The sequence below is a fragment of the Hippocampus comes genome, unplaced genomic scaffold, assembly GCF_001891065.2.
Source record: "Hippocampus comes isolate QL1 unplaced genomic scaffold, H_comes_QL1_v1.1 scaffold156, whole genome shotgun sequence".
Lineage (NCBI taxonomy): Eukaryota > Metazoa > Chordata > Actinopteri > Syngnathiformes > Syngnathidae > Hippocampus > Hippocampus comes.
In genome coordinates this window covers 4,434,157-4,449,433 of record NW_017805744.1, presented here as the reverse complement: position 1 = coordinate 4,449,433, position 15,277 = coordinate 4,434,157, and the positions used below count along the sequence as shown (strand labels likewise).

General features: G+C 43.8%; 1 protein-coding gene across 4 annotated transcripts in view; it reads right to left on the bottom strand.

Moving 5' to 3' along the window:
* Positions 1-15,277, bottom strand: part of bcorl1 (BCL6 corepressor-like 1) — a 26,269-nt gene continuing 10,992 nt past the window's right edge. For 3 of the 4 annotated variants that reach the window (XM_019883966.1, XM_019883967.1, XM_019883968.1), the window contains 11 exons: positions 13,336-13,418; positions 10,864-13,248; positions 9,116-9,209; positions 8,467-8,931; positions 5,290-5,477; positions 4,145-4,405; positions 3,904-4,070; positions 3,437-3,582; positions 2,321-2,398; positions 1,629-1,800; positions 1-1,072 (listed from right to left, as the gene is read on the bottom strand). In XM_019883966.1, the coding sequence (XP_019739525.1) occupies positions 718-1,072; positions 1,629-1,800; positions 2,321-2,398; positions 3,437-3,582; positions 3,904-4,070; positions 4,145-4,405; positions 5,290-5,477; positions 8,467-8,931; positions 9,116-9,209; positions 10,864-13,248; positions 13,336-13,341 (4,317 nt within the window). In that variant the 5' untranslated portion in view covers positions 13,342-13,418 and the 3' untranslated portion in view covers positions 1-717. The remainder of the gene's footprint in view (positions 1,073-1,628; positions 1,801-2,320; positions 2,399-3,436; positions 3,583-3,903; positions 4,071-4,144; positions 4,406-5,289; positions 5,478-8,466; positions 8,932-9,115; positions 9,210-10,863; positions 13,249-13,335; positions 13,419-15,277) is intronic. The other variant, XM_019883969.1, reaches the window with a different exon arrangement.

Sequence of the window (15,277 nt, the reverse complement as noted above, 5' to 3'; positions counted from 1 at the left end):
TATGATTTACAATCATGCTTTATTCTTTCTTATAAAATAATCAAATAAAAGTGTCTCGCAATCCACTGCTTTTTACCCCCATTCAACTCAACTACACCATCTTTACATCTCTTAAATATCTTTTTTCTTTTTTTATTAAGTTTGTGATTCCAAACCAAAACTTCATTGATTGTCAACACAAAGAAAAATCTATTATAGCACCAGTACAATAAAACTGTACTTTTGCTCGCTCAAATACTGTTCTGAAATCAGAGTCGGGGGGGAATAAAGGGATGCTAATAAGTACGTGAAGCACCGACCATACAAAGCAACTTTCCATACATACACAAGAGGTCAAATATATTAAGGAATATTAAATAAAGCACGCCAAAATGAGGTGTCGACAGATGCAAAGAACACGGCCGCGCGAGTCCGCTCCTGAAAAGTCCCAAAAAAGTGATTCAGCGAGGGAACGTTGCGGGGTCTGTGTCGTTGCACCGTTGAGGTCCATCCATCACAAAGAAGATGCAGAAGAAGATGGTGGAGTCAAGGTGTTTGGGAAAACGGAGGAGGTGGTGGTCGGAGGAGAGGGGGAGGGGTCCAATGTTTGACTACAGTGCGGCGGTCTCGTCTCTGCGGACCACCCACTTCTCTTAAAAAGCCTCGGATCAAGTCAAGTTAGGAACCTGAAAAGTGAGTGCTCGGACGGAGATGTTTTGAGTTTTGTCAGATGTGGGGCTACCGATCTCGCGGTTTCTCCTCCTCATCCTCTTCATCATCGTCATCGTCATCTTGTAGGATGTGAATTGAGGAGCCCAGCAGTCTCTGGAGCTCTGGAACACACCGCACCAAATCCACCAGCCCCTCATCCTTGTCGTCTTCCCCCTCCTCATCCTCCTCCTCTTTGTCTTCCTCTTCTTTGTCCTTGTTGGAGGAGTCCAGAGGCAAGCCTACCTGACTGACTAAAACCTGCCGGCCGAGCTCAGCGCGAGGCAGGCTGGCCACCTCCAAGTGAGGGTGGCGGGCGCGAAAAATCCGCGCAGAAATCTTCAGGCGCTTCAGCACGTCTGACAGCAGGAACCAGTTGCAAAAGCTGCAAGGAAGACAGACGGAAAGTTTGGAAAAGGGGACAGCTGATGGAGGAATGTTTATGACTTTTTTTTTTAGAAAGTGAAAATATTTCTCTTCTTCTACACAGTGAATATAAATGGGCTACTCATCCCTGTTCACATTCCAGGGTTTTGTGATTTAGTTTTCATTTGGAGATAAATCATTTAAAAACATTTTCCACCATTGATGTGACCAACAACCTGTACAGTGTGAGAGCAATCACATCAAATTCAACCCATCCGCTTCCCATTCACACATGAGACTTTGTAACATAAGTCACATGACATGAGAAAAGGCAATGGTGAATTGCACCCAAGTTGAACATTTTCACGTCAGCATGGACTCACTTGTGTTGTCAACTATTTCGACATGAATCGGATGGTGCGTTGAGTTCTTTGAGGGCTACCACTTTACTTTGTGACAATGTGTCATTTTACCAGTGTCCCATTGAAAATACGAATAAAAGATTTACAAATCTGTATACGGTGGCAAGGGTGTGCGGACTCCCATTTAACAAGAAAGACGCTGTGTTAACTCACCCCTGCGTGACAGACACCTGTACGTGGTAGCAGGGCAAAAGGGGCTCAGAGGAGAACTCGAACACCAGGCTGTCTTTGCTGGATTCCCCGTCGGCATTTACGCTCTCGCCCTCCGCACACTCCTGGCCCTTCTCCGACAACAGGAAATCCCAGCAGGGCTCCTTGTCTGTCTCTGCGTGGGAGAGAAATGATGATAAAAAATAAATATAAAGGCTGAGGCTCAAGTTGCAATTCATATACTGTGTGTGTGCGTGCGTGCGTGCGTGTGTGTGTGTGTGTGTGTGTGTGTGTGTGTGTGTGTGTGTGTATATATATATATATATATATATGTATGTATGAGAGCAGCGTTATGTTCAAACTGTGCATAATGTTACAATGGCGCTGGTGAATTTGAATGTTGGTCCTAGTGGTACTTAAAGAGCTAAGTGTTTAATTTAGGAGGTACTTGGTGGGGTAAAAACACTCTTCAAGAATAGAAACAGAAAATTCTGGTTTATTTCCCACTGCTTTTGTTACACTAAAACAATCAAATTGTTTCAGCATTCCCCTCACATAATTGGTACTCCTACTGCAGCAGGCTTCAACTCGTCTTCCTCTCCCCCTGAGAACGACGGTCGGTGCCTCTCGTCCAACTTTTTCTAACCGCCAAACAGGAGGGATTTCCTGTTTTCCAACATTGGTACTGAACTTACCAAACAAGGAGCTGCTGTAGAAGTCCCAGTGCAAGGTGGGATCCTGCTCACCGCGGCCCTCCAGGTCGGTGAAATACTCTGCAAGAACAAATGGTGGGAACAGTGTTGTCATGCCAACTGAAACCTGCCTGCAGACAAGTGCTGACATGAGTGAGGCGGTATCTTAAGTCCTGACAAATGTGATGAATTGTAAAATCGACTGCGGCCAGAGCAGAGATTCGAACGCCCAAACCTCGAGACTGTGAGGCAAGCATGGAGATTAATTTCCATTCACTTATAATAAGGTACACTACACAATCACTACTACATCTTCCCCCCCCAAATTCCAAAAATATGGACACTGTTCACTGTTGACTATATTTGTGCATAGCTGTCAATGTGAGTGTGAGTGATTATTTGTCTATATGCAGCCTGCAATTTGTTGGCGACCTGTACAAGGTGCATCCCAACTGCAGCCTTCCTGACTGATGAGAAGATTGTGCATCATGATTTTATCACGCAATTCATTTCATTGAGCAGCTCCTATTATACATGGGTTCATTAAAAAAAAAAAAAATCACATTTTGCAGATGTCTACTCATACTTTGATGTGGTACGAAAGCCATACATACAAAATTCCCGCAGGATATTCAATATCTCATGTTACACATTTATTTATGTCGATTGGCTTTTTGTTATATTTTTGATGGGTGCTGCACGACAATATTTTTCTAATGCAAAATATGTGCATGGCGCAATAAAAGTTAGGCAACGCTGCCTTCTCGAACCCACTACAGAGCCCAGCATAGACTGCCGATCGCAAATGAGTCAATCAATAGATTGATCATCAGCAATTCAGATACTTCACGATTGGAAGTCATCAAAGCACGTCTGAAAGGAATAATTGTCTTGTAAATTATGATGAGACGCAGCAGAACATAAATCAATATTTTAGTGGGTTCCAAAAAAACTTTTACGTGTAAAGAAGTGACACCAATATTTGATTTTTCAGCTCATATATTATTGACCGCCCTTTTAACAGCCTCCCATTAGCTTCTGCTCCTTGTGGTTGAATTCAAGCACCCTCAAAAACGCTTAAACGTTACCAAGGTGAAGTCAAAGGCTGGTGGCGCTCACCCGTGAGGAAGGTCTTCATGGTGGTGCTATGTGCCAGTTTGACCGGCGTGTGTCCCGAGTAGGTGGCCAGAGTCGGGTCTGCGCCGTGGTTCAGGAGCAACCAAACGATGGGAAGATTGTCGCTCGCCACCGCATCATGAAGTGGTCTGTGGGGGACAAAAACAACCAAAAATGAATACAATATTTTTTTAAAAATCCCTCCGTTCGCCCATTATGCGAGCCACTCATCCTCATGACGGTCGCGGGCGTTGCTGGAGCCTATCCCAATGTTATAGAAAATTTAAAAATGTATTTATTTGTCTGATGATATACAGTAACGGAGCAGGCAGAGACATCATCACTTGGGGGTGGAGGGGCTCCTCTTTAGTATATAACAGTGAACAGTGCTGGTGCACCAAAGACTAACTGCGATATAGCAAGTGAGCACTGTCCATTTTCGTTTCTTTTGCCATGTACAGAAGCCTTACCGTGTTCCATCTTGAGCGCTGCAGTTAACATCGGCGCCATGTTTCAGCAACATCTGGACAATCTGAGTCCAGCCACGAGAGGACGCCTCGTGGAGGGCCGTGTAGCCCGCGTTGTCTCGCCGATTCACCTCCCTGATGTCCTTTTCTAGACAGTACTGCACCACTTCCTGATAAAACAACCCCGCCCCCCAAAAGGTCAAATCACTGTTGAATTTAATAGTAAATTTCATGTGATTTTTACCTGATAGCCCAAACGGGCGGCACGTTGCAGCAACGTTTCCCCGGCATTTTTATTGACAATCAGCCGCCGCACTTCTGGAGGGATCGGACGTTTGGGAGGAGACTCTGGGCTGCTGTTTTTTCCTGACGAGTTCTTTTTGCTGGGCGGAGATGACGGCACGTTCTTGAAGAAGGGCGCAGGGGTGCTGTTCTCTGTGGTTGAGTCCTCATCCAGAGCTGCGGGGATGGCGCCTTTGCCCAAGCTGCCGCGCTTTGTCTTCGTCTGAAACACAAGAGAATAGAGAGGAGCGATGACTCAAGTCAAATGGAACGCATTGTGATCTCGGTCAATAGGTAATCCGAACAAAGGACCAGAAGGATTAAAAAAAAAAAAAAGACAAACGTTGAGCCACAGGGGGGCACTGTTGGCTTATATACTGTATTCGTCAAACAGCTGCATTTAAACATTATAGAACCTGAAACATGCATGACTTGAAATGTCTATTACTACTACTATTAGTTGTAACGTAAGCTGATTTGCATACAATCGACACACGGGAGTCAAAATCATATTTTTATCATCTTTTTAAGTATACTAAAACGAGTTAAATGTCTCCGGCAGTCGGGAGTCTCTCTATTATCACAAAAAAACACTATGACAAAAGAAACAAAATGATTGGCTCAGAAACAAAACGATTGGCTCAGACACAAGGCTGGCTGGTAATGCCTAAAAATGAAATTGTTTAAAAAAAAAAAAAAAAAGTCAAACTTTAGAGTAGTGCAGTTTCACTGTAGTACCACGTTGTGCTGCAACATGACAGAGAGCACTGAGATCTCCCGGAAGAGTGGCAGCAGAAATCAGAGCAAGAAGAAGAGGCCGAGACGATCCCCAAGAAAGCTCCAGTGATAGTTGTTGTTACCACAGAGCACAAGAGAATACAGTTCTGTATATGCCTTGGAACTCTGATGTTGCTGATCCATGTGCGTTATACTGTAGTAGCAGTTGTTTGAAGGTCTTAGGAATAACTAACATCACAAATGTGAGGCAAACATGCTAACAACTGCTGTAGTGAGCTGCTGTTTTTGTTTGTTTAAAGGCAGTAAAAAGCAACTTCAGTGGCAGTTGACTTCAGAGGTCCAGTGGTAAAGAGAAGCAGAACAGCTCACCTTTTGCTCCTCAATGTCACACAAGTGTTTGCTTTTGAACTTCCTCTTCCCAGAAGGCTTGTCGTTGGACTCGAGCGAAACGTCGCTAGCTTGGTAGCGGACCGAGCCCGAGCGTGTCAATGAGGTTCTCCGTAATGGTGGTTCTGGACTGGAAGCGGCAGAACTTGGACACTGAGTCTTCTGGGAATCTGCAACAATCGGGTTGCATTTTGTTACCATTTAAAACACCCCTTTTCAGGAGAATTTTTTTCAAAGGCTCACTTTATAATTCTAACGCCAATCTAGATGCTGTGGGAATGAAAAAGTTGCCCATCACCCCCCAAAAAAACAAACAAAAAAAAAAACTAAGTGATACAAGAACCACATTATACATTTTTGAGACAAAAGGTTGTAATATAAGAGAGGATGTTGATTTTTTTTTTCGGAGAAAAAAAAGTTGCAATCTTACATTTTTACAAGAATAAAGACATATTTTGTGAAAATAAAAATTCAGAATTTTACAAACACTGGTTTGGATTGGTTAGATGTTGTTACTGTTTAAAATAGAGGTTCACAAATTTTGGGATCTGGGGACACAAAAATTTTTTCCAAGGACCCCCTCAAAATCCTAATGCCACTGAAACATAGCAACCATTTGTACCCCTCAATGCGAAGGGAATTAAAAAGTTGACAGGTACGAATGTGACTAAATGTTAACAAACCATATATGAGACAGCACTTTTCTCCATATCGCAGCAATACGAAATTATTTCGCGTTTCTCGCCAGACTGATAAACAGATAATGATGTGCTCCCTGTTACCCGGGTGAAGTTTCATTTCTAGTTGAAGCATAACACGATGTCGCTGAGCAAATTTGCTCATGCAAATGATGAGTGCATTACAGTTCACTAGTGGACTTTCAAACAGCATCCTTAAACAGTATAGCGGAGGATCATGGCGAGCCGCAGAGTTTGATCAGCCGTGTGGCACCACAAATATTTTTGCACTTAAATTTGCAATGGTAGAGACCTCGGATCCATCGTGTGGTCGGCAACCACGTCAGCTCGGGTGTTCCTCGTGTCCTGGTTTGCCTGCTTCGGCACGCCAGCTGAGTTTACCTCTGACAGGGGCCCACAGCTCACATCAGAGCTCTGGACGGCCGTCACTGAGAGTCTGGGGTGAAGATTCACCACACTACAACGTACCACCCCGAAAGGCAACGGGCTCTGAGTGATAGCTCCTCGTTCTTTGAAAGCCTATCTAACGTTTACATGATTGAGGGTTGTGTCGTTAGGGATGGGAATCGAAACCCCTTTTTTTGTTTTTGCTTCCTGGTGTGCGTGTTTAAAAGTCCTCTATAACAAATAAATTAATTAGAAGAACTATGCATCAATTGATAGTTTACACTTTTTTTTTGTTGCAACCTGAATTAGTTTTGGATCAAGTTGAATGCAAAAGGAGCACTGTTAATATTGTCCAATGTTTGTAGTCAAAATGTCACAGATTGGGAAATGTATCTGTTGGATTAAAAGAGAGCTGATATCTTGGCAGGAAAAAAATGAATGTTTGAATCTCTTCTTTCACTGTTCTCAGTTGTTGTGCGAGTTGGCCTTGAAAAAACAAATATTTCACTTTCTCTGGACCAATAAGAATGGAATTAAGGCCCTCTGACATTGCAAGGTACGAAAAACTGCATCCAGCTTTTTAGTCCTATGACAATTTGAGAAGTAAATTGCCTACTTTTCTTTTTCCCCACCTTAAGGATACATTACAAATATGAGTGCATTCTGGATATGCTGAATTACCTGTCCAAAGTTGATGACATTAAAAAGCTAAACAAAAAAAAACAAAACAACAATTTGATTTAAAATGGTCCCTTGTTTATCGCAGGAGTTACGTTCCAATAATAAACTGCAATCCGCAAAGCAGGAAACGTTTTTTTTTTTTTCACAATTATTATACTATGTTTTAAGGCTGGAAACCTCAACATTAACATTTTCTCACATTTCTGTAAAAAAACAGCATGCAAAATTGCATTTGCAAAAAAGTCTGCAAAATAATGAACCCACAAAAGGTAAACCGCAATATAGTGAGGGACCACTGTATTTCATTCCCTTACCCAGATAGAATTAAAAAGGAATCAGATGAATAATCAGTACTAAGATTGAGATCGGAATCGCTGAATTCTAATCATTTCCCATCGGTGCATTTATTTGTTAAATTAATTTAGTTTTTGTTTTTTTTTTATCCTCTGGGAATTCAAATGCATTGATACATTTGTATGTATTCCTTATTAAAATATTGTATTCAATAATTTATTCGTTTAATTATAAATGTCGCTATTTCACATTGACATCTTTACTGAATTAGTCAATAATTATCCATGATTATCTGAACCACTTATCCTCTAAAATTACATTACTTTAAAATAATACAATTTTCCATGTTTTTAAACGTTTGAGTTAAATAACTGTTACTCTTCCACAGCATTAATTGAAAACACGAATTAAAAATAATTTATTATGTTCATAACAATGATTGAGCACAATTCATTTTACATTTTTAAATATGATGCTATTGTTGCTAAATTGTAATTTAAATATTGTTCTCACGCCTACGAAAACCTTTTTTTCTCTTTTTTTTTTTTTAAAGGTCACTTAATCTAGGATAGTGCGTGATTTACATCTCAGGAAGTTGTTAGTGGTCAGCAGTCACTTGCAGTTAGCGAGGAGAGAAGATTCAGATGATTGAGATGCTGCAATGCAACGATGACATTGACAAAGAAAAGGAAGCTGGAGGGGCATTATTTTTAAAATGGTGCAAGAAAGCTACAATGGGAAGTTCCTGCACTTTACGCGCTAAGCGTGCGTTACCTGCCTTCCCGTGTCAGGCCTCCCACTAGGTAGACAGCGATTTCCTTTTTTCTCGCTCTACTGGTCTGGTTTATTTTTCCAGTTTCGTTCATGTTACTGTAGGTTCAGTGGCGTATGCGTGCGCCTGCGTGCGTGCGCGTGTGCACTGGTCGATTGCATGAGGTTGGCTGCTTGAAAAGTAGATCTTGCGTCAAAAAAGTTTGCGTTTAAAATTCGACAGAAAGCAAAATTCAAGGTTGATTTTACAAACGAGTTGAATGACCCTATGGATTGAGGAGGTGGCCGGTAACAAACATGCTCCTACCAAAGTAAACAATGAACATACCCGCTGTGATTCCGCTGTCTGACTCATCAAGGTGCTCTCCTTCTTCCAGTTTGTCCTTCTCCGTGATGTACTCCCCCGTCTGGTACTTTCTATTACGGCAGTGTCTCCTCCTTTTATGTGCCGGGGCATCGTCCTCCACGTCGCCTGCCTTGCCCTTGTCCCGGACGTCCCGCTCTGACAACCGGTTAGAGCGCGGCCTCCCTCTCGGACGGCGGGCCGGCATACGCGGAGGAGAGGGGGAAGGGGCCCTTTGAAGGGGTGGCGGCGGTGGTGGTGGCGGCGGCGGTGGCGGAGGCGGGGAAGGCGTCGCGAAGCCCCAGAGGTCCAACCTGGCCTCGTCGGCACGTCGGCGTCCTCTCCTCAACCTCGGGAAGGAGGCATCTTTAATGGCGGCCTCCTTAGTGGCTGCAGTGGTCTTCAAGGCACGAGACTCTTCACCCTCGGGGCTGCTGTCACCATCTGTAACTGATTAAATCACATTTGAACGTTACTCTCCCACCAGCTCCCTTGTGTACAGGTGCAGGTGACGCATAGGAAGCATTCAAATTTTCAGTTCATCAACCTGAAGGGTAAGAGTGGACAGCTCAAAGAGAGGATGTACAGACAAAAGTGCAATCGACACAGACATTTTAAGGAACAAAGACGGTACCAGTTTTGTCAAGGGGTTTATCGTCTTTCCGCGTCTGCTCTTTACTCTGCGAGGAAAGTCTTTGCTCCAATTCTGATGTTTTTTGTTTCATCTGCTGAAGGAACCAGAGGATGGGATGAATGTTATTGTGGAACCAAATGACAACTTGATCAATTCTAGCACAAACAAACACTACCCACAAAAGGTTCGGGCTTTTGGCTTTCGGGTAAAATTTCAGGATGAACCTAGAATGCACAATTACCATTTCAGGTGAACTTCATTTGACCTTGAACTTTTGAATGCCCTTCTGCAATTGTTGAACGTCTCTGCACGTTTTTGGGCAAAAGGCAAAATTCCAAAGATGTCCACTTTTATACCTTTCTGTCTCTATTACTACATGCTGATGACACTTTTTGACAATCTAGATTTAGTGACTACTTCCATCTGCGAAAATCCAGTTTGAAGCCTCATTGCACCCAAATGTGAATTCTTGGCTGAAACAGAAAGTGTTTTTAAGATTAATTGATTTACATATGACCAGCATCTCACAATCATTTAAAGATCTTTTGATTTCCAGTCACTATGTGAAACAATATATAAATCTCGGGACAACAAAAATCTGCGTCATTTGAAAATTCTAATGAATATCAAACTGAAATGTAAAAGAAAATAATCTGAAGCCCTCCTTTTAGTAAATTAATGTCATGTTCAAATGTAAAATAATTTGAACCTCACAAAGGACTTGGCAAACTGTGAACCCAGAAAATATGTAAACTGACAAACTTACTTCCAAATTGGCAGAATCATAGAAAAATACATTCTAAATACGAACATTTGGTTGTGAAAAAAAATGGCCTTACTCATTTTAAAGCTTTTGAAGGGAGTTTGTCAACTACAAATTTGAGGAATGTTGACCTTATAGAGAGCGTACTTGATCCTTCCAGACATTTCAATGTAGGACACCTGTTCTACATCATCATTAGTGGTGGATAAGATGAAAACGCAAACGCAGTGAAACACAGAAAACAGCGTTTCTGTCGTCACTCAAAACACAAAATCATGTGCTCATCGAGTGACGACTGTTGAGAGGCATTCAGCGGCGGTTACACACAGACCAGCCAGCTCGCTGGTTCAGTCCTAGCAATGGGCTCGCTGGTTCAGTCCTAGCGATGGGCTCGCTTTCACGGCCGCAGGAAAGGCCATCCTTGGCGGCCAGGCAGCCTTCTCTCCCCAGGCCAATGGCCGGCTTCTGCGCCCACCTCCGGTTATCGTGCGAACAACAGGCTGCGACAGAGTCCAGGGTTTCGAACTGGCCAGCAGAGTGCCTGCTTTAAAGGTTTTTGCTCATGTCACCACAACATCCTGTTCCAGCAGTGTTGTTTCAGTGACAAAAGACTTTCAGACCAAAACACATTTTTGGCCCAAAAAAAAAATCGGTGACCAAATTTTTGGTCTACTCACTATCAATTGTTAGGTGTCATCTTGGTCTCATGATGTCAAAGACTTGAAACACCAATTCTAGTTGAACCGGGAAATGTATTTCTCGATTCATTAAAAAAAAAACACCTGTTGTGGGTTTTTTTTGGCCATCCAACTCCTTTTAAAAGAGCAGCAAGTTATGCAAATCGTACTGAAACGTTGAACAATTGGACAAAGATTATGGGTGCATTTTAGATTCAGAATGAAAGTTTGCCCGAAAGCCAAACATTAGCTCCTTTTGTGAGTAGCGTAGTATAATGTGAACAAACCCAAACATAAAGATACTTTACCTTCTTTTGGGAAGCAGGTGTGATGTCTTTTTCTTTCTCTCGAGCCGTCTTCTTTGCAGACTCCTTTGAGGGTTTCTTAGGACTAACTTTCTTCTGCTTAACAGTTTTGGTTAGCGACTCCACTTTGGTTCCATTTGTTTTTTTCTCGTCTCCTGTACCCGGGGACCGGCCCGACAGAATGGAGGCAACTAAACCTCCCCGATTTTCATCTGGGGGATCGTCTGACTCTTTGCTGTCTTTCTTCAGCACCTCCCCCTCCAGCACCTGGGCCAATTTACTCTCCAGCCTGTTACCATTTGTTGATGCGTTGCTTCTGAGGCTATGAGACTGTCCAAAGGGCTTAGAAAAACCGTGCTTGTGTTCTCCCTGATGGCTGCGAATCTCTGCATTATTCTCAGAGGTCTCAGTTGGTTTCAACCTTTCCAGCCTCTTTCTGGATGGAGGCCACTTTTCCGTGGACCAGTATGCTGGGGATTCATATGGAGAGACTTGCTTGGGTGGGGTGTCTTTGAGAAGAGTCAGAACATTGTCTTTTCTTGACACAGGGTTCGTGTCACTTGCCTCTGCACTTGTTTCAAAGTCTTGCTGCTTCACAATGGACGCGAGGTTAGAGAGCGGAGACGGTTTCTCCCACGTTTCTTCCGCAGGAATGGATGGACTCTGAAACCTGGAACTTTCAACATTTCCTTTGGGTGTTGAGGAACCTTGTGATATTTTTCTTTGAGCTGAGGATGCTTGGCGTGGAGGATGTGAGGACTGTTGCCAAGCTGAGTAAGGACCCACTGTTTTGCCAGGCCTCGGATGCGCATTGGTGGCACTTGACAGGGCCGTCATGAGGGCCCCTTTAGCGGGACAGTTCTTGGTGATGGCTGTGCTTGTGTTTTTAACTTGCTTGACAACCTGGGCGTGCTTCAGCGAGGGGAGCCTCTTTCCTCTCGAGGTCACTTGTTCTCCTTGGTCAATTATCGAAATAAACTCCTGCTTAGCAAAACTTTGGAACTCGTCTGCAAATGTCCCTTTTCCATCTTTGCCTCGAAGCGTAGAGGCCAGTATGGGACTAGCTACACCTACGTATGTTCCAGGGATATTTTTAGTGGACTCTTGTGAGGATCCCTTGCTCCATGCTGGCTTAAGTTCAGAGGCCTGGCGATTCTGTGGCCGGATCGATTGCTTTTGATGAGATCCATTTCTGTGTGTATTGGGCAAAATGGGGTATTGCCCGGCTGCGCCATACGTTGTAGAATGAGTCCTCTTTGAGTTCGGAAAGTCCATTTTATTTGACTTGCTCTTTTGAGGCTCCTTTGTTGAATGTGGAGGGTCATTTGTGCATTTTGGACGTTTTGATTTAGCTGACAAATCCAGGGGTACGTCCCTTTGCTCCAGCGAGCAGGCCACTCTTTGCTCTTCTGTTTTCAGAGCGCCCATGGCGATCTTGTCTAAGCTAAGGCTCTTTTCCACGTGGTTCAGAAGTCTACTCTGAGAGGCGATGGTGGCTAGTGCAGAGCCGCAACAAATGGCAGCAGTGGGCGACAATGTGTAGTGGGTAGGCGCCGTGGAGTTCAGCGACGGGTGCTGCAGTGGGAGAGCGATGGCCGGCGGAGTCACCACCGAGGCCGGGGACTTATGTTCCCCGACAGATTTGGCATTCTTGCTGGACGAATGATTCGCTTTAAGTTTCGAGGCTTTTTTCTCGGAAGTGGTAATCCGGTTCATGGAGAAGGGATAGTGATAGGTCCGCATGAGGGGCGTCCCTGCTACACCTGAGGTTTGAGGTTGAATGTCTTTTGGAAACTGGCTGGCAGTGGCTTCTCTGAGAGCGGCGATCTGCCCCAATGCTGGTGGGAGAGTTATTTTACAAAGGGGGGAGGAGAAATCGGCGGAAGGCAGGAAGGCAACTGGCTGGGCTGGTTTGAACAAGGAACACTGGAAACCAGGTGGAGCAGATGGTGTTTGCGTATGTGATTTCTTGCTGTGACAGGGATTGGCCGAGTCCTCCCGGCTGACTTTTATGCCACTCGACCGCTGAAGAGCGGGGAAGGCCCCTGCGCCGTCGGCCTTGATTTTAGCGGCCTCTACCACTCTTTTGTCTGTCCCCTTCTCAGCGCTGGCGGGGGCTGAGCTTGACATTGGTTCATTGTTGAGCTGCCGGGGTGGAGAAGGCTCCGGGCTGTGGTTGTAATTACTGGTGTCCGGGCAGGCTCTCGCTGTCTTGCAGTCTGTTGTCGGAGTGGTCTTGTTTTGCTGACCGAGGGTAACATCACCTCGAAACTCAAGGGGCAGCGTTTGGGGAGGATTTCCCACCATGCTCATGGACGCTTTATTTGGAGCACTGATCTCTCTGCTCACCGTGCCGCCATCCCCTACATTCATTAGTGAAGAATCCACCTAGGTAATAAAGAATAGAGTTCAAGCAGCCATTTTAATAAACTACTCCCATTCAGTAATCCAACTGTAATAAAAAACACAGATTACCTGCATAGGTGTTTCTTTAACACAACATGCCTCAAAGGGGAGCTGAGTCAATCTGATGAGTTTTCTTTAAATACAATGATAGGCTGCAAAGACAAAACCAATGAATGACCATATATACTTTGGACAATGTTTGATTCAGAATGAGACAACCTCCGAGATTAGATTGAGTCTGAAGCCAAAAATTATACAATCTCCGGACAGCAAAGAAATCTTTCGATGGAGAAAAGAGAAAATTACTCTCTACTTTATCCACATTTTGTTGGTGTCGTTGCACACGAAAAGGGAATTCCTGTGGTGTTCAATCCTTGTATAAATTGAAATTACATGTTTAAAGGTCCGGTTTCAAAAGTTTGTCGTTTACCTATCATGGTGGGGGCTTACTGAAACCATCTAGACTTATAAGACGATAACGTCTCTTTTTTTCCTCCTCATACTAACAGACAAATTGACTCCACACCATTATTCAGAATTAGGGCAGGGCTGCATGGAATTGATTGTTCGCTTTAAAAAACAGCTGTTGGTTTTTTTTTCCAGGTATGTTTCTGCGCCCTATTAAATGGTGACAAGCAGGTAGCCTCAAGGTTCTCTGCACTGATGAAGCCTTGCATGTAAAGTGAACAGATTTTTGCAAATTGTCATGATGTTAAGCAGGATTGCAAATTGCAAGCAAGCACGTGAGAACACTGATTTACAACTGGGGTCCCGCGACACAGTGTAAGAAGCTGTGGGAGATCACCTGATGTACAGGTATGCTATTTATTTACTACAAATAATATTTGGTCAACGGTCTACATCAGCAACATATTGCAACAGAACAATTAAATAAAATGATTTTGCATATAAAGTTTGGAGGCGGTCAGCTCAGGCTAATTTTGAGCCAACCCCCGGCTCAAGAAGGTCTTTACACTAAAACTGTCATCTGACCAGCGTTGTACTAGCTGGATGTCATTTTTAACTTCCAATTGCAGTATTACATCGCAGTGATGGGGTGGCGATGTACCGAAAAGAGATGGAAGTCTCCCCTAAAACCGTGAAAGAAGAGAAGAGACACAATTTTGTTAGATGATACTATGGATTTTCATAGAGGTAAATCTTGGTTCTTTTGCAAACAAGCACATCTTGATTTCTCAGGGAATTAAATGAGCGCTATGCCTTGTTTGGGGATTTTTTCCAGGAATGTCTCGAAAAATAGGAAAATAAATTTCAAAGTGAGGTGGCGACGAGTTCTTTCATGAAAGCAATACATTGAAGAACAACTAAATATACATGTGCAAACAAGCACACAATGTCACTGAAAGTGTTTGAGCCATGTTAATGACCAGAATGTTACAACCTCTGCCTCAATCTGAGCTAGGAAAACCCCTGAATTCTCTTACACTTGAGGGCACAAGGTACATAATTAACCCATGTATCCACTTTTTGTGACATTTTTCTTTAGTGGTGTGTTGTAAGATTTAGTCTAATGTAAGATATGTGCCTTAACTCAATAAAGGTTGGAAAACACTGCATTGGAAGACACGTAAAAAAGAGCACCAAAAGTAAGCAAGTACAGGTGAGTTCTGAGAGCAGTTCTACACTACAACGAGACGAGGCGGGAAATATTTTTCCATAGGTAAGAAGAATAAATACATCTCCTTGGGGTCAGTCCAGAAAAAGGGGGCAGTTGAATTGAAAGACACCGTCTTCAACGGACGGTGCATTCGTGGCTTAGTTGTCCTCTATGTGGGCCAACACATGCACACACTGAGCGGTGCAGTTTATTGCGAATGCAGCGCGCAGCTTCGCAGCCTACTTTCGGCTTTCACTGTCCAGCACGGAAGGACGGAGAGCGCGGTCAAGTGCAGTCGGAACCTCGTAAAGCTGCGAACATCAGTCACAAGTCTGATGAGGAGGACAGCAACGACACGGGGGTGGTGGCAGCAAAGGGAGTCCGTAGCCCCCC